The following is a 26,411-nucleotide window of genomic DNA, read 5'->3' as shown; positions in this document are numbered from 1 at the left end:
AGGCTTGGGGTGATTCTCAATCTACCCTAAATAACCCTTAAAGGACTCTAAGCCTTAAGGTGGAAGCCATGTGGTCTTTACGCATGCATACTGCTTTTCTGTAGATATCAGCATGATTTTTCTACTAAACTAACGAGAGCCGATCAATCGAGGGTTACTGAAGTCTCGCACCCTTGTACCTTGTAGCTTTTCGCAAAGTTCTTTTGTGTACATCCAACCCCGCCTGGGAAGGGGATGTGTTTATTCTCGCAAACACACTCGCGCTTCTTCGAACCCCTCCCGCTTTTCTTTGACGCACGAGCGCGTTATTTCCTTTTCCGAATTTTCCTGGTTTGGGTGGTTCGAAAGGACATCGAACTCTGGCGCAGCGCATCATCGCCATCGTCTGCTGTAGGCATCTTGACACGGCGCTCACAGCCAAAGACTCGATTGCTCGATGGGTACGCTCTCGTTACCACACGTGTATCGCTTTTAATAATAATAGGGTGAAACTTCTCCGAGGGGTGCTGTGCTAGGATGAATAGAATTGGTAGATGATTTATGCACCGGAGCGTAAATGGATGGGATATGCTATAAAATGGGTCAAGCAATGCTTTGTATGTATAGGATGTGTGGTACTAAGTTTATCGTCTTCAATTGCAATTTTCCGTATCGAAAAATCGACTTCAACCCGTGTACAATGGGTGAAAATCGATTCCTATTTCCAGTAATATTGGGGAGGTGTTGATAAAGATATGTTTGAAAATTAATACGAAGGATATTTTTAACGATTGAGATGGGTCATTATTTCTCCTTATTTTGAGGATATAAAATGTTTAAAGCTGTATTATGCTTGTGATTTCAATTCTGTATTAAAATTAAAATGACTATACTTCAATGTCTTTACATAAGTAAAAATATTTTTATTGGACGGATTTATTTTAAAGCCAAAAATTTATAGCCAATCGAGCTCTGTATAACTCTCTTTTTGCTGATTATTCATCATAATTTTGTCGAATTATATTTATACATGCCCAAGTCATCAATTTAAGCGCGATCATTCCCCACTGAAATTGGAGACCTTAAATGCTTTTGGTAGACTGTATGTCTGTTGCGAAACCGATAACAAAAATACTTCGAAACCCCTTTTTTATAAATAATTTTCGAACCCCTGAGAATGATGCAACGCGAGAGCGATACCTTAACATTTCCGCGCTACTTTAAACAATGCGTACAATAAATAACACCAACAAACCTTTAGACACATGGGATCCTATTACGAAATCGTGTGACGACGGACGGTCAAGTGCAAATCGCAAAACGGTCACACTTGCCAATGTTATTGACCCAGTTTGCAATTGCCTCCTCACGGTATATTGAGCTTAATGTTCCTCGGATGTTCTGTCTGTTTTTTCGATCTACTATTTCACCACCGCAAAGAAGTTCTTGGTGTTGGTTGGGTTGGTTTAATATTTCGCAAACGTTTCATTGAACCGTTTAATATGGGGTTTTCTTATGGCTAGTGTTACTACTATCACTCTGAATTATAAATTCTCAAAGTCAATGGACGAATGTCCGCTACCAGCCTGTCCAGAGGACGGTGAATCGATTTTCGGTCGCGCAAAATGCCTCACGCGAAAGCGAAGGAATAACAGTTTTATTTTCGGACGCCACCAACAGATGGCGCTAGCGGTGACTGTTTTGCTGAAAGACGCGTCTCTTCAAGAAATGCGCACGTTCCGTTTCCATCTACCAAGACCCGAGCAATGGATGTAACTATGTGTGTGTGTCTGTTAAGAGTCCTTGTGTTGTTATTTATCGTGCCCCGGGGGCAGGGCAGGAAACATTGCGTGAGGGGAAGGAAGTGGTAGTGGTGGTTCGCGCGTTCATTCATAAAATGCGCAACCGTACGCCTACGTGGGAAAGGACGCCATCAGCAGCAGCGTGCGTCACGACCGATAACCGTCACAACAACGCGCGGGTTTGCCTGAGGGAAACCAAAATCAATGAAATTGCAAGACAAACAGAAGGCTATATAGTGTAGAGGGGGGGCAAGAAAATGGTGGAGAAAGAGTGTCCTTAGAGCTTATCGCCATGTGTAGGCGAATCCCAATGGTTCGTGCGCGCAGCGTTGTCCCGATAAACATTTTTCCTTCCAAGGCAAACCTTGCCAACTTTTGTACCGGATGGCGCGCTGTAATAATGCTGATGTAATGGAATGTGAACGGCATCTATCAAAGGGCGTGTGATGTTGTAAGGACTGGAAAATTTCCATCGGCCCTGATCGGGTTTGCATAAGTCTATTTATTCTTGTCGTGGTAATCAGAGATCTATTACACTTTGACACGGTGTGTAAGCAGTGTGCAATAGATAGGCCTTTAAATCGTTTACACCTAATTAACTGTGTAGGTATTAATGCGTTTTGCAGATTATACATTTATCAGGAGTTGTATGACAGGTAAGTTAAATCGATATAAAATTCAGTGGGATGCTATCATTAAATAAAAAAGATCCTGAAAAATGGGAGCTTAGAATTTGGATAGGGATCAATAGGGCTTTTGTGTCATAGGATCATTCAAGAGTCTGGAGATCTGAAATATGTCCTTCAAACAAGGCCTCCACATTCCTCCAGGAGCAGTGGTTTTTTTTAAAGAATAGACGCGTCCTTAGCAATCTCAACTAATCAATTTGGGTTTTTGAGAATTTTCTAGTTATTTTATTAATTTTCATACCAAAGAACTAAGTATTCCAATCACAGAAATAATCAATCCATTTGGCTTCTGTCATGAGGCTGTTTTTGTTTTACTGAGGAACTATAATAGAACGACCAACTTATTCAAATTAACTTCCCAATCAATCAATTGCTCTTTACCTTCTTATGTTTCGATTGCGTGTCTGCTAGACGATGAAACCTTCCCCTTGGGCCTGGGGTACCGCACCTGATTTGATATAGATTTGCTGTTAGGTCACAATCGAACAACAATTGCGTGATTATTTTCTCTCACGTGGACTTCATTCGACGCTGCGCCTTACGGGATGCGTAATACGTTTGCGCGATAACAAAAATCCGAGACCATCCGAGACACGAAGTGTGTAGGTGTGTTCTCCCAGGAAAGTAAAACACCTAACTTCTTCTAACCTGCTTATGATTGCCTGGCGTTGTTACGAATTATGTTACGCATTATATTATGTCTTGGTGTTGAAGGTCACAGGCGCGTGTGATATATATATTTTTAACTGTCGAAATTACATTCTAAATTCTATTCTATTGTAATGCGGTTCTTGAGTGGGCCAACCTTTTGTTACTATTTTAGTAAGTTGGTAATGTTTTGCTTGCCGGAAAAGGCTTACGGGCAGGCAGGACCACTGATTCGATTGTGGCGCTTCTGTTGACGCAAGATGTTGTAATAGCTGTTATTCTCGATGTGTGTTCATGAATGGTTGGCTTCGGAAGACCGGTAGACCAGATCAATAATGTTGCGTGTAGTGGGCTTAGGAAGAGTGGTACGGAATGGGTGAATTTGTTTTGCTTGATAATACGGGTTGAGCATAACAACTTTCAAAATTAAATCTGCGTCATTCGTGTTGTTGCGTTTATTGAGGACCGAAGCAATTTTTAGGTTAGTTTCGATTACTTGTCTTGGCTTTTGTTATTTTATTTTACATTATTCCCATATTCTTATATTGTAATATTTCCATGTTGGAGGATCATTAGGTCTACTTCTTTTCAACAACTTAGTGTTAACAATTAGACCATGCGTCTCCATCAAAGTCAATGACAATATTTAAATCTATCTGTCGATATACACATCAAAGCTCGCTTGTTTATATTGACCCACCGGTTATCTTTCTTCCGGTGTCATAAAACAGGAACTCTCTGCTGGTGAAGCATACGATCCCAAACGTTCGAACCGGCGTGTGCACCGATTTATGATGCTCAAAAGTCACGCTACTGTCGTAAAATCGTAGTGGTACGTGTTGGCGGTACCGCTCCAAGCACTTAGTGCGGTTGTTCAGGTCTAGGCACGTTACAGTGACCAAAGCAAACGTGCCTTTTTTCTTACTGAGCACAGAGCGGGATATTGAGTAGGAAATACAAATCATTATGTGGAAGTACCTTCCGTATTTGGGGTAGCTTATACAGAGAATCGAATTTAGTGAGGACTCTCTCTCTGGTCTACCTTCAATGTGACATTATTATAATTTCGATTTTGTTTATCGATGGATCGATTAAACTTCACCAGGGTGGATCTATTTGTTGGGCTGGTGATATCGTGCGGCACAACAGCCATTCTTTCGTTACCATTCGCTAACGAGCATTCCTTTCCAATTGGCTTCGTTTCGCCGCGGTACTCACGCTTGGCTCCAACTTACACGCGTCACTCACATTCAATTGAAAGTTTCCAGGTCCAGCAGACGCGAGAACCTGTTTACTTTTACCCGTAGTCATTCAGAGTTCCCGAAAGGTTGTTGTTGTGTTTGAGGCGTGAGTGTGCACGCGCGCGCGGGCGCACTCGGTTCTGTTTTTGTTTTGATGCGTCCGCGTCACGCCACATTCTTCCAAGCCTCCAAGAATGTGTTGCTTTTCTTTTTCTTTTTCCGTGTCGTAGTGGTTGTTTTGTTCACGCCACTCAATCGCCATGTTTCAATTGGTGGTCGCCGCCATTCACCTTTCGATCCTCCCACCCCCCGCATAGCCCTCCGGTTTTCGCATACAGTTGCGGACACTTCAAAACAAGCTACACAGTTGCGTTGTTGTGAGCTGGATCGAGATAAAATCCCCCAACTTGGCTCACTCACACACACACACGAACGCGTGAGAATCGTATCGAAAACGGATCAAAACAAGTGTGTGGTCTCGCCGGTAGGCAAACGAGAAAAACAACATGTGTGTGTTGTTAGGGGGGAGGAGAGTCTTGGTGTGGAGACCTCAAGGAGACTTGGGGTGAGATCCAAGATTCCGAGGGGTGCAATGATGACGTCACGTGCGTCTGCTCAAAGTGTACAAACACAAACAGGTTGGTGGTAGTGGTGGTTGGTCAGTCAGTGGTAGATAATATGGATATGATCTTTCCATTCGAAAATGAGAGCTCTCTGGGTGCCATAAATCCTACTACGATCGCAAATTTGTGGGTTTTCCCCAAGGGAAGTGTGTGTGTGTGCTTTTGTATGAATCAGAGTTGTTTGTGTTGAATTGTTAGAAAATTAGTGGAGCAATCGGTGGGGCAAGAATATTTGAAAAAAAAAAAAACCGATAAGAAGCAGTGTAATGTATTCGCTCTCTCTCTCGCTGTGGCTGTCTGTTTTGCTGTTGGATGTGTCCGAGGGGATGAGGACGAAGCGGAAGGTGTGTTGTTTACCATTTGTTCATTTTCTTATTTGTGTTACCTGATGTTTCATCCCGTATTATTAGCGAACCGGAAGCTTGGATGGAATGTTTTTTTTCCATGTCTAGAATGCAAAATCAAAACAAGGCTGTTTAAGGCTGTTTTTCATGTGATTTCGAATGCTATAATTTTTATAGCAATTAAAAATGATGTCTTTATGGTTGGGGAAGAAGAGTTTCATTTTACAATAGCATACAGATTTTGAATTTCAGTTTATGATTTGTTTTTAAGAATTAAGAAGCAGATTACTCTACAATACAGTCCTTAACAATTTTTTTTTTGAGTTTCTGTACTCAAGTAAAGCTACGTATGTCCCACATTATTTCAATTTTCGCTTCGCTTGTAAATTTCTAGCACTGCTTACGCGTGTAATTTATTCAATGCAAATACATTGTTTGAAATGTTATCAAAACTGCCTTAAGCCATAACAAAACTGGAATGAATACATATGATATCAAAAATACTACAAATCAAAATATGAAAAAAATCCTTCAAAAATTGTATGGCAGAGAGCCAAAACCTTTTACTAAGTTACTTCAAAAATATATTTACGTTGAAAAAGGTTCTTTGAATTTTTTTAATGATTTTTAAAGCCATTATAATAAAGAAGAAAAATAATTTCCCTTTGCGTTCGTGGAGGCGGTTCGGTGGCAAACACGACAGCGGCGCCGGTCTTCACACGGCAGGGCCGGGGTTCAACTCCTATCCAGACCGCCTCCCCGTACGTAAGCCTGACTACTTTACTACGGGTAAAATTAAGTCACAGAAAGCCAGAAATGGCAGGCCGAGACCTCTCGAGGTTGTAGTGCCAAGGAAGAAGAAGAAGTTCGTGTGCCTATGTTATATGGAGAATTTTGCAGATGCTAAAAAAATGTTAAAATTAATTTTTTTTTCTTCAAAATGTGTGTCTTATGACTCTCTACAACTCACTAGAACATCATGTTTGACTATCTTTATCTAGTTCTTCTTTTACTCTTAGAAAGACAGGTGTTCGTATAGTTGTGTTAGGGACTGTAGAATGTAACAGTGAAGGGAGATAGATTAAGACCACCATTATTTTTTGAAACTATGAATGTGAGGTTATGAGGCCAATAACTTATCAATTTACTTTTTGACTGAAAATTTAGGCTATGACGCTAAAATAAAATAAGAAAGTTGTACTGTTTCCTAATCTAGGATTATACCACGTAGAAGCATCGAAAGCAGTAGTATGAAGAACGGATATTGGGGTGGTCTTATTGTCTGTCATATTTAGTACTGCAACTGAATCTTTTTTAGAGAATATGTATTTTTTTACATAAAAAATAGATTTCTTTAATAGACAAAACCGAAAACTAGGTCGATCTCATAAATACTCTTCCAATGTACAGGCTTTCATTCAAGAAAAGGTGTATGTAAAGATGTCACCGGGCACAGCTGTCGAAACAGCCACAGGGCCATGATGAAATAGGATGCAGAGATTGCACTATCAATCGTAAATGTCAATTTCGACAACAAAACACGGAGGTTGGCGGTGGGGGGTTCCTGAAATGTAGAGGGAGAAATAACAAAGGACAAAAACCTTACACACGCACAACAACAACAACAAACAAGAGCAAAAAAATGGCAAACCGATGACGAAGTTAATGGATTTGTTTACAGGATTGGTGTTTTCGCGTGCGCGCGGGGCTGCCTTCACTACAAAACAAGTTATCTACATCAGCAAACATTGTTGGTTGATTATGGTGGTTGTGTGGGAATCTCCACCAATCTAAATAAGTGATACTACTCTCTAATCAGTAGTCTCTTGTGGTATAGCAATCCGGGTTTGATTGTGTGTGAACAGTACGAATGTAAAATTATCATTTCATTAACATTGCTGTATCACACAACATACTGCGAGACCGGTGCGTGTCTATGTGTGTGGCAGAAACACACACTCAGACGCCGCACACGATTGCAAACGGTGCCGGTCATAGGTGTTGTGCGCAAAGTTAAATGTTGAATGAATAAGTAATGACGGACGAGAAATAGGGGTGCTGGTTGTTTTTTTATGAGAAGTGACTTCAAAAACGACACACACACACACACAAAATGGGTCGAAAACAAACAAGCAAGAACCTGATCGGTTCGTGAGAAAATGAGAGAGAGGATCATCTCAACTCACGATCATGCTGGACTTGAGGCGTTTGTTTGTGTGTGTATCCCGGTTCGTCGAAAGGTTCTTTAATGTCCTACCCCGTTCGCATTGAATGAGACCGACGAGCGCGAGAGCGTTCGGGTGGGTGACGAAGAGGACGACACTGTTGATCGATGGAGACGCACGGTGCCGGACGCGGTGCCATACTTTTCCCTGTCGGGGTTCTCTCTCTCTCCCTTCGCTGGCGACCCTTGAAGCAACACAGAAAAAACCTGTTCAGAACAGCAGGTGAATGCGTGTTTGTGTTCGCGGTCGCGCACACGAGCGAGTCGAGCAGCAGCCCACCACCACCACCACAGCCAAGTTCAGTCAGTCAGTCACTCGGTCTGTCGGCCAAGTCGCCGCCAGTGAGAGTCAGTTCGTTACTGACGGTGATAAACAAAAGTCGCAACTCGTTTTCTTCCGTACGCACTGGATTCCTACCCCCACCTCTATTTCAGGGTCTTTCAAGCTTTTGATTGATGCTTGAGCTAAGAGAAGTGAGCAAGAAAACTCGTGCTTGGTAGTGAAGTGAACTTGTAATTGGTTCATAAACACCCCACCAAAAGAAACCCATTGCTTGTGTGGTTTGAAATCTTTTTTATATTAATTCAATCAAAATCAAACACATTTCACATTGCGGTCGGTTGGAAGTAGTGGTAGTTGTGTGTGTTGTTAGCCTGGTGTGTTGCGTTGCATGTTGATTACTCGTTAGCCGGAATCGATCCAAAACGTGGACGGACACGTGCGTGTGCCCACTTCGCGTCTTGATGTGCAAGCTTCAATTTGCCTGACAAGCTTCCAACAAATTTGTCAACGTAGACACAGACCGACCAACACACCGAGGAATGTGGCCCACGACCGATTGGTGCGAAAGTGAACCCCCTCTCTCACACACACACGTGTTGTTGTGTCACAAAGGGAGCAGTTTGTTGTGAATTGGTGGATCATTTTTCAGCAGCGAGGTTTAATCGCGGCACACTCAAACAAACGCACCGCCGCGGCGTAGCGTGGCGAGCGGTTTAATCATACTTTACACGGTTGTTCCCGTGCTGTGTTCCGGTGATAGTGTAGTGATACTGCCAAAGTTTTTGCCCCCGGTTTTGGTGATCGATAAGTTCGGTAGCATGCGGTGTGCGTGGCTGTTGGAGTGTGTGGTGCCTTTCGAAAATCCAAAATGGCAGCCAACCGGCCCGCGCTCGGTCAAGTTAAAGTCGAGCATGAGTTTTGGCAGGTTTTCCGTGCCTTTCGAGTGATCTTACCGGCTACAAAGTTAGAATTTGTTCGTGTCATCACTAAATAGCTTAATATTTTCATAAGTATTTAGCAATTGTTACTTATTATTCATGTTTACATTTTATTCTTTTTCAACCCTCAGTACGGTTCTGCAAAAGTGAACATAAACACAGCTAATTTTATAGCTAAAATAAAGCAACTATAAGCAGAAGAGATAAAACTTCTTTTTTGTAATATTCTGATCGTAAAAGCATTGAAAAGTGATCAAGTGTGCAAATACTCATTCAGCAGCAACCACCAACGGGTGCCGGTTGTCTTTTTTTGGCCACTTTTATCTTATCAACCATTTCACGGCCGGTGTTAGCCAGAGGGTCGCTGCTGCCGTGTTTGTGTGTGTTTCTTTGCGTGATCGTAACAAAAGTGAACGTGTACCAAGTGTATTTAACTGTGCGAACAACCTTTTTCCTACCGTCTCGTGATCGACTCACAGCGCTCGGCAAAGAATCGGAAAGAATATTAGCTTCGCTCGTTCGACCTGAGCTCCGGAAGTTTGATGAGCTGTGAACATGCGAAAAAGGGGTTGGAAAAAAATTCCAGCTAAGAGACATCGTCGATACCTTGCACCAGAAGCAGTGTTTGTGAAGTGTGGCGATTGTGCGGATTGACGTAAAGCAAGTTAGAAAGGAAGCTAAAGAACGTACTCCTCTCCCTCACCCGGAAGTAAGTTTCGTTTTGGTGTGGGTTGTAAGTTAAGATGGCGCTTGTGACCAAAAAAAAAAAACTGCTGGCTGACCGTTGAATATCTCTTCTTTAACTTTGCTGTTATAGAACTAGAACCATTAGAATAAGGGTCTCTACACTGTTATCATAGCTGCTGAGGGTGATGGCTGTAAATCGGATGTCTCTTTGAGAATTCTAGGGCACGAGGGGACATCACGAATAACAGTATGATCTGACAAATAATAATTCTTTGAAGTTTAGATTTTGTCAATTATTGGAGCAATCTCTGTCGACAATATCTGAGTCTTTGTATATCAATATACTTCAATATATGTTTATTGATAAGATCTCTTGGAAGGATTAGTCGGATAACTATTTAATACTCTTTGATTTGACTAAAGCTGTCGCTAACCCGGCCTTGGAATCTATTTTATATAATTAAAGTTTAAATTCATTTCTAGCGATCGGGAAGCATTAATTATAGCATTAATATATAGTAGTTCTTAGTGGTCCGGTATAAAATTGCAATCGAGATCTCTCGAGGTTGTAGTGGCAAGGAAGCAGAAGAAGAGTTCTTCAATATTTTGTATGTTTTGGCTACTTATTAGCCTGAAATCGTTTGGCCAGTTTTTCAGATCTTTTGAAGAAGCATGCTATTAATTAAACATAGTTTGGAGGTCTCTGGTGGCTGCAGTTTGGAGATATCTCTGCTCTAGAAATTCTCAGCGCTACATAGTTTAAGCTTAATTATAAAAGAATTCTCCCCGAAAAAAATGGCACCCTATCCTTACTTCCAACATCAACATCTGGCAAAAGTGTCAAATACATTACCATTCTTACAGTCTACGAACACACACACACACAAACTAGAGAGGAAATACTTCCTCCCTCCCAAAAAAAAAAAATGGACTACGATCGCGGAACTGTGTGTGTGTGTGGTTCTTAATTGCCATTAGTATATTATGCGTCTGCCATCTTTCTTCCTCCATCCTCGCGCTAATGGCCGCTTGGTGGGCTGAGGAAGCGTGTGAAAATATTCCACCAGAGATCGCGTTAAACACGGCCTAGCCGCAGTGTTGCTTTGTTTTGGTTCCAACGAGAGATGAACAGATGCTGTGTAGCTGCTTCTGCTACAGTTGGATGGATGAGACACACGGTAGAAGCAGGAGTAAGAAAGGGGGAGGATAAGCTCCCTTGTGGCGCGCCACAGCCACCCAGCCGGAGAGTGTGTTTGCCAAGATTAACGATGGTTATTTTTTGTTGTTTTATTTTTATTTCGTAAACAATTCGCGGCCCAACACACCATTTTCAAGTGGTGAATATGTATGTTTGGTCCTGGGTGGTGTGGTCCTCCGTTCTTCTTGTGGGGTGGGGAACACACGCATACCAGCGGACAGTTGGTGCGATCCACCACCAACACCACCAACACAGCACACAGCGATTCGTGACGTGTGGTGTGATGGGCGAGGATTTGTTGGGTTCCGGCGGTCGACGTTTGAAACTGCCCCCTCGCTTCGCTACACGACGGTGTGTTAATAAACTTTGACAAGGTCGATTTGATTTTACCACGTTAGCAGAAGGTGTTTGAGGTACTGACTAGTTAAACTTGGACCCGGCACAGATTGGATGAGCCACTAATTTAGCGACAAGAATTGGACGAGTCTTCTTCTAGCTTAACCACCCTGCACCATCTTGCCACGTTGTCTTGGCTTTGGGAATTCTAATTTAAATCATCATTACAATATGTGGCGTCTGGCGGAGGTGGCTGGTCGTCGTCGTCGTGTGGTGAGCTTTTTCTCTGTTGGTCTCGGCTACGTTCAAACACAGCTGATGATTGGTTGGCTGGTTGGTTGTGAGTAGAGAAGTGGTTAACATTTACGTTTTTTCTTCTTCTTGTTCCGCCCCACAACAACTTTTCAATCGTGTTGAACGATTAGAAGCAGATTGTTGAACCCTTCGTTTTAAGACCACCGTACGTTGGTGTGACGGGGCCGTGGTCCGTGGAATGTGGCGGTCGATCCGCGAGCGGGTTTGTGTTCGCGGGCTGTCATAAACATTTCAACGTGACTAAAAATAGAATACACAAACCGCGAAAGCCAGAAATAAAGCAGGAAAGGCAAAAACAGGCCGAAAATAAATGGCCAAATTATCATGCGCCCATACCACCGGGCTGCCTTTTTTTTGTTTTGCTATGCGCGACCGTCGGGCTGCTTAAGCCTTACGATGGCAAGTTCTTGTTGTTGTGAAGAGAACCAGAACAACCTTCCAAATGTGTGTGTATGTGTGTAATTATGCGTCCGAATGTTTTATGATCGACGTTTTGAGCGCTCATGGTCGCGTTGGTCCGAGTTGTCCTCGTCCAGTTTTAAACACCTGACTGGTTGAGCGATCGGGAAAGCTTCAAGAAATCTCTGTCTTTGATTACACGCGCAGTATCGAAATCGGAAAACCTCTCTCAGGCTGTGTTGTGTGATCGTCCACCAAATATCGTCCTTTACTGTCGGGGGAGCATTCTAGAACACAGGTGTACCTTGCATACAGCTCAATCGCACTTTCGCAAGTCGATAACTGCTCGAAAAATCGTTTGATAAGGCCACCGGTTTTTTGGCATGTTGGCGCGGAAGCTTTGTTCTACGCCCCGTACCACCCCTCTACGCACAATCGATTGTATATCGGAAACAGATTATGGTGATAAGATTGTGTGAAGTGTACACATAATAGCGAGCGAAGGGTGAAGTACAGCTGGCGAGGGAAAAGTACTGCTCCATAGGAAAATAATCCCTGCCGTGGGATCGCCACGTTTGCCGGGGATGACTTGGTTGCACCATCTCGCACAATGTCAACAACCAACACTCATCGTCGCCGCCATCACGAGCGTGTCATCGAGCCAGAGGGATTAACGTGCCAGAAGCGATCACCAACACAGAGTTCTTTCCACCGTGTTCGTAATGAGTCTCATTACAGTGCGGGGGTGAATTTTTGTATAGAGTTAGGGGATGAATTGTATCGCATTGTCATGACGTTTACCGCACCCAGGTACTTAGGGGTTTTCTGCACTTGAGAATGATTTTTGAGATCATTCTGAAGCTTGCGAAAATCAGATATAGGAAAGACTTAATTTTTCTCCTCGTTTCTTATGTAGTTATTCACCTTTATAGACACGTTTTTTCTTGTAAATTAAAAATAGTAACAACAGAAAAGGCCAGCAAAATCGAGAGTGATAAACATGTGTGTGTGTGTTATCGCGGTGGGCGAATTGTTTTTGCCCCGACACCCGACGATTACACTCGACTAATCTCGGCACAATCGAAAACAAGCCCCTTACGCGATGTTTTGCCCCGGTTGACCCACTTCAGAGCATTTATTTTGCTCTGCCAGACATACGTAGTTGTGCGAATGAGCGACTCGCAATGATGGTGATGGATTTTTTTTATCTTTACCGCACGAAAAAAAGGCATTGAAGTAAATAATCAGCATTACGAGGGTGATATCAAAGGTTGAATTGAAACATAAAACAAGGTGTTGAATGGTGATTTAAACGTTGACTCCATCCTCTGGTTAATATGTTGAAAAATACGTGAACCAAGTCTCGATCCTCGATTCTCGATTTAAAAAAGATTAAGATCAATTTTATTGATCTACTGTAAAGAGCTGTCGTTAGTCGTTAATTTAACATTTTATGTTACTACTCATGTTTATTCGGTTTTCCGTTTTATCTGCAACAAAACACAATTTATTCCTATGTTTTCATGCACCCGCTAACGCTAATGCTGCCCGAAAACAAGTTCTCGCTTCCGGTTGCAAATGGGAAGCCACACGCTTGATCGAAACCCGTAGAGGCAATCAAAACAATCAACACTGATCGATCGGATGATGATGATCGGGGTGAGTGGTTGGTGGAGGGGAGTTTGGAAAAAGGCCAAATCTTTCCAGTGGTTGGTTGAGTTGAAAACGAAAATGAAGGTCCTCCTCCTCCCCCCCCCCCAAGTCCAGCAACATACGTCATGATGATCACCACCACTACCATCATCGTAAGCAACTTCAAATACACATGAGCGGCGGTGATGTTGTTGCAACGCGTGGCTACACGTGCCTCGCCAACTACCTTCGGGTAGGTGTGTGTGTGCGTGTGGAGTATGCTGAAGTGGGAAAGGGAAAACCTTGAACTTAACCGACCATGATGCTTCGGACTGCAGCATAGAAGACAGGGGGTTGGATTGAAGGAGGAGCAGAATCATGTGTTCACAAAGCCAGCCAAACGCAACGAAACGATTTTGAATGCAGAAATGGAAGAATTGTTTGAAGGAGTCTCACTTTTTATGTGTCTGTTTTTATGAGTTAGACACCTATAACTATAATTCGTAGTTCTTCTTCCTCTTCTTGGCTTAGAGACCTCTTTGGTCATGCCTTGCATCTAAATATTTGCTCACTAGACTTACTGATAATCGACAGACCTCACTAATGGGGAATGGTCTGGATGGGATTTGAACCTTGGTCCTGCCGTGTGAAGACCGGCGCCAGTGTCTCATCTACCCCCCAGCTGCTCTTAATAGCTCTATGAATATCTTTGAATGATCTCTCTCTGTAAGATCAACTCTTCTTCTACTCCGCCGATTCTACAACCTCGAACGCTCAAGGGCGTGCGAAGTCTGATTTTCTTGACTTAAATTACCGCTAGCTGGATAGTCAGTTAAGCGTACTAGGGAAGATGGTCTAGGTGAGATTTGAAGCAAATAGCTCTCTGCCACCAACTAGATCAGTGAGCAGCGCCTCATCAACTCTACTTGATCATGCCTTGCGATCTTCCCTGGTAAACTAGTATCTAGTCTCTTACAGCTTATTGGAAATCGAATTAGTTTTCGCGTGCATACATTAAGGAAGCGTGTCGCATATTAAAATAACTTTAAAAAGCAGGAATTTGTGTCGGTGGCAATCCGAGCAACTCTGTAGACAACCAAAGTGATGGAAAATAGTAGCACAAGGTTGCAATCACAACAACAACGCAGGATTTGTTATTTTGAAACTCAACACACACATACACACCACCCATCAGACGAGGGTGCGTTCTGTTTAGAAATGGAAGAGAAACATCGTTCATTAAAATTGCAACAATCGCCGCGAAACGAGAGACACGCCAGCAGTGAGATGGCAATTAAAAAAGGGGAAGGTCCTGAGCTCGCTCCAACGGCCAGACAGACGGCAAATAGCGTGATGACGTAGAAATCGCTATGTGTTTACAACGGATCTAGCGAGATCAAGAGGGAGGAAAAGAAAAACGTAGCAATGATCGTTGAAAAACTAACCAAAATACAACCACAAGGTGGCGTCCGTGCGATCTTCCTGACCAACAGGCCGGGGGACATGATTGGCGAGCGTGAAGAACTTATTTTTAGCATTCCGTAAGTGGGACACACGACACACGGTTTAGGGAAGTCGTTTGTTTTGAATTTTCTTCCTACAAACCGCAAAAAAGAAATGTCGTCACACCCATCCGTTTTCCGAGCTATGTGTATTTTCCATGCTCTTAGAAAAAAATTTGGTGTAGAAAGATGGTTTGCCTGTTTGAGTGCGGCGGTTGCTTTCGGGCGATCGCTTCATGGTCGATCATTTCACCTTGCTGTCGGGCGGGTGGGACGCTTCGGTGTGAGGGTTGTCCGAAGTTGTTTCTTTTCATGATGATGTAATGTGGAAGAAAATTCCCAAAGGATTATTTGAATCAATCGATATTGCTATTCATCGACTGGCCGAAAAAAAACATCAATTTGTAGTGTTTGAGACCCTTACATTCCGCATCAGGGTGGTGTAATGCCGGAGAAAAACTCTATTTGCGGAAGTACCGAAATATCGTGCCCTTTCGCTGCTGACTCGGACGGTGGTGGTCGCTGGTTGTGCTTACCTTGTCGATCCGGCACACCACCACTCGGTTATGTCAGCTGACGCGTGTTAAACTTTCGTTTTCCGATTGGTATTTTTAGCTATCGAAAGTGGAAGTGATATGTGTTCCTGTTTTGCATTTTTGTTGTTTGTTGCAAATACATAGTCTGGCATTTCGCGTGAGACCGGAGAGAAGCAAATGGTGCACCGTTTTAGCGAATGTTTTAATACTTTTGTTCGAGTAATGTTTATGGTTAAAATTCATTAATAGTATTCTAATATGTTTCTGTTTGCTGTTTTTCTTCCGTTGCAGATAGTAAGGCAACTCCGGCCGGTAAAGGACCCCTCGCCTTCGGGCAACATCCAACAAACCGCAGCGTTGTTGGGTCGGTTTCGTAAAGGAGCGCGCGGTGGTGGATGATGAGTAGCTTCGGCGGCTTGCAGAGTGGAGGCGGCCTTAACTACACCGGTATCGACTGTATTGACGCGGGCGGAAACCTTTCGATCGTGAAGCAAGAACCCTCGGTACACACCCTTACCTCCGCAGACAGCGGAACGAACGCAGGAGGAGGAGCACTCGGGACAAACAGCCAACAATTCCAGCAGACTACCTTCATGATGGATGCGCTGAGCAGCAATCCGATGTTGACTACGGCCTCGATGCCGATACCGTCCCGCAACGCCAGCCATCAGCGCGTCGTAATGCAGTCGGAGCTGGATTTCGCAAATGAGATGGACCAGTTCCGCAATTCGGGCCAGCTGCTGCACGACGTGAACACGATTGGGATCGGCGGAGGCAATGTAGGATCGTTCCAGCCGGGCAGCCTTCCGACACAGCTGGACGGTATGTTCCCGAACGGGTGGGACAACATGATCCTAACGACCGAGGGTATCGACCTTGGGGCGATGAATGTGGCCGGCCTGCAGGCGATGGATACGTGGAACAATTTAATTTCACCCTCGTCGACGATATCGTCCGTGACGCCGCTCGATGATTCCGGCATGCAGCAGATGGTGATGACCGGTGAGATGACTTCGATTGTGATGGGTGGTGGTGGGGTGGGGCTTGGCGCCGGCCAGCAGCTGATGGAAGAGTTCGAGGTGTACCCGCTGGAAGATTTCAACGATGGGCTGCTGTGCAATGATTTGAACACGATCGATGGTTTGTTTCACGATGATATCACCCTGCTCAGCCAGCCGCTAAGCCAACAGTCGCCGAATCTGAGCGGTGACAGTGCCATCATTCTGTCGCCCAGTCTGCCCCAACAGATTCTGGGCCGTTCGTCCAATCAGAGTCTTTCGTCCGGTGGGCTAACGATACTGGCGAATGAAAATACCGTCGGTAGCGTCGGCAGTAACAGTGTATCGTCCGGCTTTGGTCCCGCTACCACCGGCGGTGGAATGCAGCTGCTCACGAACGATCCGATGGTGGCTGCCAACTACACCAACACGAACAGCAACAGCAGCTTGCTGTACGATGAGCAGACACGCATCTCGTCGTCGCCGTTCGAGCTGTACACGAAGCAGGAACCGGGCAGTGCCGTACAGTCTCCGCTCGCCTTTTCACCCAGCAGCCACGGTTCCAGCCCGTCCATTTCCGAGGGTGGCCATCTGATGGTACCGCAGTCGTCGGGAGGCTCTACCGGAGCGAAGAATTTACTCCAGCAGCAGCTGCAAAGCTCGTTCAACAACAACACGCTGTACAATGGTGGCTCCAGTACGATCAGTGCTGGAAAGTTGATCAAGACTGGGGGGGCCACATCCCCCGGGAACAACAACAACGAATCGGCAAAGAATCAGAACATTGGTGGCAGCAACTCAGGACTCGATGGTACCGCGATGCAGCAGCAGCAGCAGCAGCAGCAAATGCCGATGCGCGCCTCGCGGCGTGGCTTTAATTTTAGCCGGAATAGCGGCAACGTCGGCCAGGTGCAGCATAATCCCAAGTATTCCACCCTGCAGCAGCTGCTGATGAGCAACACCTCGGACCGGTTGGGCAGTGGTGGCAGTCTGGTGCTGGGGCAGTCGGTCCCGGCCGGTAGCAGCTCGTCGGGACTGCTGTCCGGTGCTGCACTCAGCCCCGGTGGTGGAAGTTACTCCGGGCGGCGTATGTTGCAGGCTCAGCTGGCCGGTACGAGTGCGGCCGTTTCGGTCGGCTCGATGGCCGGTACGTCCGGTACGTCCATGTCCCGGCTTTCCTCGTCCGCTCCGACACACATTTCGGCATTCGAGCAGATGTGGCAGCGCCGTGAACCACGCCCACATCTCCTGTCGACGGGCAGTTTGGCGGAGGCCGGATCGACGTCTTCCCTTAGCACGGGAAGCATCCTTAGCCCGGAAGCGCCCGATTTCTCGCACGATGAAGGCTACTCGGACGATAGCGATCACTATGAAGATTATTCGAGCGGTGAAGGTATGTGGATTTGTTCGGGGGAATGTGTGTGTGTGTGTTTTCCCGGTCCGATCGTTGTTCAAACAACTTTTTTTGTTTTTGCAGATTCAGACAGTGAGGACACAGGCAAGGTTTCGTCGAGTGCCAGCAGCAAGGCCAAGCGCTACTTCTGGCAGTACAATGTGCAGGCAAAGGGACCGAAAGGGCAACGACTGGTCATCAAGACACAGGTCGAGGATCCGCACGTACTGAACGCGGTCACCGATCCGGTCTTCAGTCCGCACTGCTCTGTCCGTGGCATCAAGGTAAGTGGAAAGCGTGCAATTACACAGCCTACCCCTCTCCCCCAATTGCTTCTCTGTGTTGCCCGAGCGTGCCGCTGCAATCGTTGCATTCTAGGTGTGTGGATTGCATTGCAAGTAAGCTTTGCGCCTTTTTGAATCAAAATTTTGTCTTTACAAAAGTTTAAACCGTAATTTGCGATTTAAAATCAAAGCCAATGTCTAAAGAACAAACAAAAACCAAAGTGAACTAACCTGTTTGGATTCTTTTTCTTCTTCTCTTTTTCTTCCTTCTCCTCAAAACAAACGAAAACAAAACAAACAAAAAAATCAAACTACGAAAACGCTTTCTTACACTCCAATCCCTTCACGAAATTTTCGGTGGCGGCGATTACGCGCACACATCGGAACGGATCGGCGATCACCTCGGATCGGCTACCTGTTGTTTGGTTAATGTATTTAAGAATCTTCGTTTACAGCACAGCGGTAAGGCACGGAAGGGTGACGGTAACGATCTGACGCCGAACCCACGCAAGCTGCACAACATCGGCAAGGAGCTGGACAAGCTGGGCCGCGTCATCAACGACATGAAGCCGGTCAGCGAGCTCCCGTTCAATGCACGGCCAAAGACGCGCAAGGAGAAGAACAAGCTGGCCTCGCGGGCCTGCCGGCTGAAGAAGAAGGCTCAGCACGAAGCGAACAAGATCAAGCTGTACGGGCTGGAGACCGAACACAGTGCGTATTGCGATCGACCGTTTTAGACAGTGCTTTTGGCGCGGACCATTTGCTTACCTTCGTAATGTTTGTTTTCCTCCCATCCACAGAACGTCTCATGAACGGAATATTGCATCTGAAACAGATCCTAGTGTCTAAGTGCAGCGGGAATGCTGGTAGCGCGACCGAAAACTCGGAAGAGTACAAACAGCAGCTGGACACTCTGGTGCAGACGTCATCCAGTAAGTGTAGTAGTACCGAATCGGAATGCGGTTCTCAAGCGATTCAACCACTGATCATCCATTTTCGTCTTCCGTTACAGAGATAAAGATTGCTGGCAACTCGACTGAATTCGTTAACAAAATGCTCGAGAACGTGCGGACGGGCAACAACACCAGCATCGATACGGTGTTGGAGCATTTCTAGATCGGGCGAATGTGTGTTACGCGGGGCGCGAGAGATGTCGAACGTGTGGAGCGCGGATACTCTACCGCAGGATGATGATGATGAATCGATGAGACTGTAAGATAACAAGCAAGCAACCAATTACCTTCGTTTTGTTTAAAACTACCTATATACCTTTATAAAAGTCAGGCTCATAAGCCTGTTGGATGTAAGAAGTGCATAAGGGCGCTGGGCACATAGTGCACATCGAAGGGACGAACGTCGTCACACACGCGGTACAGTGATACTTGTCACCACCACCATTCTCCTCCCCAGGGCAGAGGTGTATGTAGGTGGTAAAGGTAAAATCACTCCGAATGAACCGAAGAACAGCGCGAGCGCGTGACATTAGTACCACCTAAGACGATATCGATATTTTGCACGTGGAGAAGAAGTTTTTGCTTTCTTTGCAAAGTGAGAATCGAACCGTTTTTGTATGACATAGTGGGCGGGAAGCAACCAATTTGGTCATTATATGATATTCGAGCGAGTGTAAACATGATTACGCGTATGTTTCTTTATATACACACATAAGACTATCTATACGTACGGTACTGTAAGGATGCTATATGTTTCTTTAAAAATTGGAATGCAATTTGTTAAAATTGTGTAAGATCGCACGATGCTTCGAGAAGGCAGTTTGTTGAGTTAATATTTTTTTGAAGAAAATTATAAAAACACATAAGGCGCTAATCTATAAGAATGTTTGCAAGCCACTCACAGCCAAAGCTGCTGTAAAACAATATAAAAATGTAACTTGAAACAATAGATTCCGTTCATAATGCTCTTACAGGGGTTTCGCGATGAACACCTTGAAGCCTTTTCAAGATTTTTATTTTTTTTTTAGATGGAGTGGAATATCTTCAGGTAGAACTGTAATCTGTTCCACGTTCAGAAAAAAGAATCCCAAAAATGGTTTGAACATTTCGCTAATTCATCCCATAAAACCCGCCGCACGACCTACTGTCCTTCAGTATCAAGGTACAAGATTTCACCTCGATTCAACATTGTTTCCGGCAATTTTTCCCACAGATTAGCGCTTCATATCGAGAGGAAGCGTGGAAGAAGATTGCGAACGTTTAAAATTAGTGTTCGGTTGTTGTTTGACATTTTTACCTACTACAACGATACGCCGCGAGCACCCCCAAAACTCGGATTGAATCAAGTTCAAACATACACACACACACAAACAAAAGACACTGTTGTGTAAAAAAAACACTACAATTATCGGTAACCGGTATAACCAACTATCATTAACAAAAAAGAAAAACGGGAGAAAAAACCATACACGGACTGAGATCAAGTGGCGCGTCAAACGCGACCACCATGCTAATCATACTTTGTGCCACACATACAATACAATACAATACCATCCATCCAGCGACCAAAATGTGCGCGAACGAGAGGGAACCACGTGTGCAGTACAAGGAAATCCCAAACAGACACACACACAGAAACAGTACAGAAAACGAAATGAAGCTCAGGAACAAAAATACGTATGAGAGGTGGTGGACCCGGTGTGTGTGTGTGTGTGTGACACACGGCAGGTTGGGAGGAGTTTTGTTTGCCCATTTTTCTTTTAACAAGCCATGCTCCAAATGTGTGTAAGGATAATGACGCGGGGACGTGTGTGTGTATAGGAGGATATGAGTTTTAAGCTAGATGACAACCCTGTACATGTAGGCACCCCCCAGGCGCACGAATCGATAACCATTGATAAATGATAACGTATGTACCTAATGATTACCCTGGAGTAAAACACAAACACAAACATAATATATCTATATGTATACACATATAAAACCTTTTTTTACAATTATCTCAATGATTGTGTTGTACAACCGCGCGCGTGATGATGTATCCTTGTAGGATCGGTGAGAGAAAAGGGGGCGAGTGGCGCGTGGGAATAGATAGGCTTGACTAGTGATAGGAATTGTAAGGTTGAAGCGAAACGAAAAACCGTGTGTGAAGCAACTACCCAATAGTTCTGTAAGTGCTTAGATGCTGTAACTAATTATTATTTTTCTATCTCCACGTTTTTTTACTATCTACATTGCTACTACTACCAACTACTACTGCTACTACTACTCAGAATAATGTTCATCTCGTTTTTTGTTTGTTTATCATAATGTTCTTGTTGGGTGGTTGATTCGCGACGAGTGCGATGTTTTGTTACTTTCTTTCTCCATCTTCTATCCCTTTCGAGTTTGAAATCTTTATCATAGTAGTTGTTTAAGCAATTTCTTTAAGCACTTGTGTGTGCGTTGTGCGTGGAGGTCGTCCCATCAGGAGGAAGGCAACTGTTAAGAAAGAGGTGCAACTGTTCGAAAAATACATAAAGTGTGATCAAGGTTTTTTTCCCCCCCGTTTTTCACTTAATAAGGGGTTTAATAAGGGGACTGGAGAGCGAGCGAGAGAGAGAGAGCTTAGAATGTGTACCTTAAGCAGCAATCAGTACTGTTGACTGTTCTGGTTATCTTAGGTACTAGCGTTACCCCCGAGGAAGGAGCGATCCTCCTTTCCCTCCACCGGGCCGCTAGGGATATCGAAAGGAAGAGGGGTGTATGTGGTGGTCCCCATTGTAATGGAGGATCAAGTGAATGGAAAAATTTGTTTTTTGTTTTACAATTCCAATTGAAATGTTCGATTACCCTGTGTTTACATCAGATCACGTGTTTTTGTGAGGTTATAAAGGCAGGAATTGTTGTGATATGTGTCATGTTTCTTTTGGTAACATACTTCTTCCCAGTGTCAACTTGTCTCCCGTACACCAACCTTGCTGCCAATACTGCATTTATTTGTATTCCAGCACAAATCCTTACCGGGGTTGTTTTTATTTTTGTTTTGTTTTGGAGTATGAAGCAAGAACAGAAATCCGGCTACGGATGTGGAATTGGGCTGCACTGCTACCGGTCGCGGTATGTGTGTTTGTGTCTGGCAGCACCCAGCAGCAGCAGGTATAAGCAGCAGCAGCAGCAAACTACAAAACTATGCAAACAATCTGTGATTTTCTTTTAATATATTATAGCGTTTTGAGCGTGTGTGGGGTTACGGCGTTGGGCCACCAGCGTTCGGTTTAGGTGTGTTGAAGGTATTTGGTTTGGTTTGCCTTTGGCCTTTTTGTTACCCCCTTTTTTCTTTACCATTTTCATTCCCAGTCTGGTGTGTGTGTATGTGGTGTTTTGTTTAAACAAGTGCGAGTACAAGAGGACGCTATCCGGGGTCGGTTAGCAGTGATTATGCTTGTGGTGGGATTATGTTGAAGCGGTTCGATTTACTCAGTTACTTACCTCCTAATGATGATGGTCCATTCTGAAGAATTGGTTTTGTACAGATCAGCTGAAAATGTAGAGCAGAGAGAGAGAGAGAGAGAGAGAGAGAGAGAGAGTCCTAACCCACTCCCATTACCAGTGTGGTAGTTGTATAGGCTTATGCATCTCTTACCGTAATCACGTTCTAGGGTTTTCTTTCAAATAACATGACTTTTACTTAGGAACCTATAAAATTTAACAATTGCGTATCCTTCTAGCGGCAGCGAAGATCCACAAATGAAGTTTGATGATTACCAAACAACTGCTGCCGCTGCTGATTATTATGAAGCTAATGTTAAGGAAATTGGAAAACAAAATTCAAAAGAAAAAGGGAAAACAACAAAAAAAAAAGTCTTTTCCAATTATTCTAGCTACACATACATATTTCGATTCTAATATGAAAGCTGCTCGTGCTTTTTTTTTCTCCAGTTCTTAAAACCCGTCTTGTCTAATTGCTATAATGCTCTTTACGATTTTGGGCTTTGTGTTTGATTACTTAAAACATTTTCTTATGCTTTTACGATTAGCGTTTCCGGTGAAAAAAAGGTGATTTTAAGGCTTGAGTGAATGAAGGAAGTGTGTGGAAAAATGGAAAAATGCAAAAAAAAAAAATCAAATGTTCCTAGCCGTATCATAATATCGAAGCGAGAGGAGGTCGATCGGAAACACTTATCTCTCGAAGTCTTTAATTCTGGATTGCCTTATCTCCCATGAGCATGGGTGAAGATTTTCCCGTACTCTGTCGCGAACATTGCAAAGGGTTTAAGAGATTGATTGTAAAGAAGTTCAAATAACACTACAAAAACAGAATAGTACTGGATGGTGAGGGTTTGAGTAATACAACTTCACCTGTAGGAATTCAAAAGAATGCAATTAGAAACCACCGCCCTTCAAGAGGCCGAACGCGCGTATAGTTGGAGTAGAAGAAGTAGTGCGAGTTTGCTAAACAGGTACCTGGTAGACAGTTCGTTTTGTTGGAACAAGCGTAGTCGCGCGAAAGGACAACAGAAGAGCTACACAAAGAGAGCGGCTTAACAGGCTTTTGTAACACAATTGCATCAATTCAGGCGCATCGAACGCATGGTCGATTCTCTACTATACTACCTCAGCACAATGAAACAATGTACACGTGTGGAACCTACGAGTGTGTGTATCCACACTAAAAACAAAAAAACCGAAACTTTTTTTTAAAAACAAAGAAATGCATCCCTTTTTGTTCGTAAGAAAGTGAAACTTTATCGCCTTTAATCGGGTGACCCCCCCCGATTTATCGGTTGTGTCGAGCCAGGGGAGCAGTACGCCGTAGGCGCCAGCCCAGCACATCATTTAGAATGTAGAGCGTGTGTAATACCCGGTGTGTGATGTGATTGATACTATATTGAGATTGCCATATGAAACGTTAGCATGCAGCAAATGCAGCAACAACACTCATCCATTGTACACTCAACCCAGTAAAGCAAGTAATGCGGTGTTTCAGAAACAACCGGCACACAGGCGAGCGAAAAAAGGCAATGACCAATTTGGAAAAGGACTGCATTAGGGGGAGGTGGGAAACCACCCCCCTCCCCCTGGAAAAGTGAGAGGTTGTCGTTTGCCAAACGCAAAGATGTGTATATTTTTTATAAAACGGATTTTTCCTATTTTTCTATTCACCAAAAGCGGACAAGAATAATCTCAGAAGTGAGATGGAAAATAAAAAAACAAAAAAACAGAACTTCCACCTTCCCATGTAAACGCAATGGAGGCACTCACTCCTCTACTCAGTTTTTTTCCCGGTTGGGATTTATATTTTCACAAGATGTCTATATCATCCATCAGCCAACGGCAAAAACGAAAATACGCGCCTTGAATTGAAAGACAACATTTTGAAGAAAAAAGGATTGTGGAAATGAATAGCGTGTGTGTGTGTGTTTGTTTTGCGATTAAGATTTATTTCCCCCCTATTATCATACGAACGACTACGAGAAAGAGGTTTCGATGATGCTGCATGCATTGGGTGAGAATCAGGGGGATGTAAGTAAGGAAGGAAGGATTGTAATAGCTGTGCTTACGTTGGATTAAACACAATAAAACTTTCATCTGAGATACTTGTAATGGATAATAAAGGAACTAAAAACTGTATGTACAAATAAATTTAATGCGTTTTTGATATATTTTTGAGAAGCGTTTGATTGACTCGTTAATTGCAGGTTTACTGGCATTCTTTGTTCAATAAATATTAATTAAAAAATGGATATTATCTTTTTTCATTCTAAGGAAACGTGCCAGGAAAGTTGAGCCGTTATAAGGATATATTTTAAATTGTAAATGGTCCTTAATTACCCTGCTGTTCTGGATGCATGTATTTTTATAGAAACCATAGAACGGGTATAAAAACTTATGGCATGATAGAATTTATAGCAGAATGTCCTATAAAATTCTCGATGGATCTTAATAGAGTTTCATTCGGCTTTTCGTATTTTTTGGCATCATTTATAATCATTTTCGCTGGTAAATTAAAACAATAAAGTAATTTTTCTAAAAAATTGCAATTTTTGATTTATTTACCCATTTTCTGTACTGCTATAAAATCTTGAGGAAATTAAATATCTAAAAATTATTATAGCTTATAGCAGAATAAATAACCCCAATTTTTATAACATTCTAGGGAAAAGGCCCAGAAGGAACGATGCCCAACATTATCCTGTTTGTGTCCTTGGAGTGGCTGTTGTTAGAACGATGCCCAAAATGACCAATTTATAAAAGAATTTCACATTGCCCCTAAATATTAAAAAATGTCTCCCAATTTAAGTTAAAAAAGAAAATTATTCTTTGAGACGATTGTATTTTTCATTATATTGATCACTGTACCAAACGATGGCTTCTAATAAATTTGTGTATAGCAATTACAAATTGTACCCAACATTATCCTGAGTGTGTCCTTGAAAAGGCCGATGCTCGAATGATGCTCAAATTTCGTGCTAAATCGAACGTAGGACCAATTACCCTAAATGGATTAGAAATATACTTCTCTGTATCAAACACCACCGTATTGGGTTTAATTCGCTTCATTAGCCTTGTTTAAAATGAACGTTACACAATTATTTTTTACACGCTTCAAATGTGTGATCAGCAGCATCAGAATTCAGGCCCGTTAATATAAAATCCGCTTGGCCCGTTAATGCAGTGTGGCAAACCACCGATTGGTGGGGCCCCATTTGCAACGTGCAAAACAACCACGAACAATCGAACTAATCGAAATTGGGTGAATTGAACAGCCGTAAAGGTTAAGCTGTGCCTGCCATCGCACCACCTAATTGGGTGGTAAGCGTGGTGAACGGGCCCGCGTTGGCCGAAACCGGTCGCATTGTCCACCCATGGCAATTAATTAGTTTTATGGAGCTGATCCGCAATGATCCGCAACATTACGCGCCCGGGAGATGAAGTTGTGTAGACGTTCATGGTCGCTAACGCTTTCCCTGATTGGATTGGGATGGAAACGCGTTGGTTCATATGGGCCACACTAGGTCGGAGGAGATATGGGGGGCAGGAAGGAAGGGTGGCAGGCAGGAAGCGTGAACAAGAGAAGGTGGTAACGAAGGAAAAACGGTCCGAACGGTTCACCGAACATTAATCAATTATCTTCCAAACAGTGGACAACTTGCCGGTGCCGGCCAGACAGAAGTAAAAGCAAAACGGGAACAAAAAAGCGCAAGGTTTCGCTACGTTTCGTTGTCATATCCGGCGAGCGAAACAAACAATAAAAAAGGTATTGGAAGGTACGGGGAAACGAGGAATGGTGAAGCGGGTGGCCCACATTCTTAAGGAACATGGCAGCACTTGTTTAAGTATCGGCATTGGCTTGTCGGTGTTGGACTTAGTATCATTATGATGATCTGGTTTATTAGATTTTTGTTATTATGTGTCGTTGAAGTT

The 26,411-nt window shown here is 43.7% G+C and overlaps 1 protein-coding gene across 4 annotated transcripts in view; it reads left to right on the top strand.

The window, feature by feature from the left end:
* LOC118502818 (protein CREBRF homolog) overlaps positions 1-24,629 on the top strand; it is a 31,444-nt gene extending 6,815 nt beyond the window's left edge. The window contains exons 1-7 of one of the 4 annotated variants that reach the window (XM_036035468.1): positions 7,868-7,949; positions 8,903-9,480; positions 15,668-17,767; positions 17,852-18,051; positions 18,492-18,762; positions 18,852-18,983; positions 19,064-24,629. In XM_036035468.1, coding sequence (XP_035891361.1) covers positions 15,772-17,767; positions 17,852-18,051; positions 18,492-18,762; positions 18,852-18,983; positions 19,064-19,167 — 2,703 coding nt within the window. In that variant the 5' untranslated portion in view covers positions 7,868-7,949; positions 8,903-9,480; positions 15,668-15,771 and the 3' untranslated portion in view covers positions 19,168-24,629. Of the gene's footprint in view, positions 1-7,867; positions 8,025-8,902; positions 9,481-15,667; positions 17,768-17,851; positions 18,052-18,491; positions 18,763-18,851; positions 18,984-19,063 lie in introns of those variants that run through there. The other 3 variants (XM_036035470.1, XM_036035467.1, XM_036035469.1) reach the window with 3 other exon arrangements.
* Positions 24,630-26,411: the final 1,782 nt, after the last annotated feature.

Source organism: Anopheles stephensi, chromosome 2 (genome assembly GCF_013141755.1).
Source record: "Anopheles stephensi strain Indian chromosome 2, UCI_ANSTEP_V1.0, whole genome shotgun sequence".
NCBI lineage: Eukaryota > Metazoa > Arthropoda > Insecta > Diptera > Culicidae > Anopheles > Anopheles stephensi.
The sequence above is the reverse complement of the archived record's forward strand: the minus strand, read 5'-3'. Positions and strand labels throughout refer to the sequence as shown.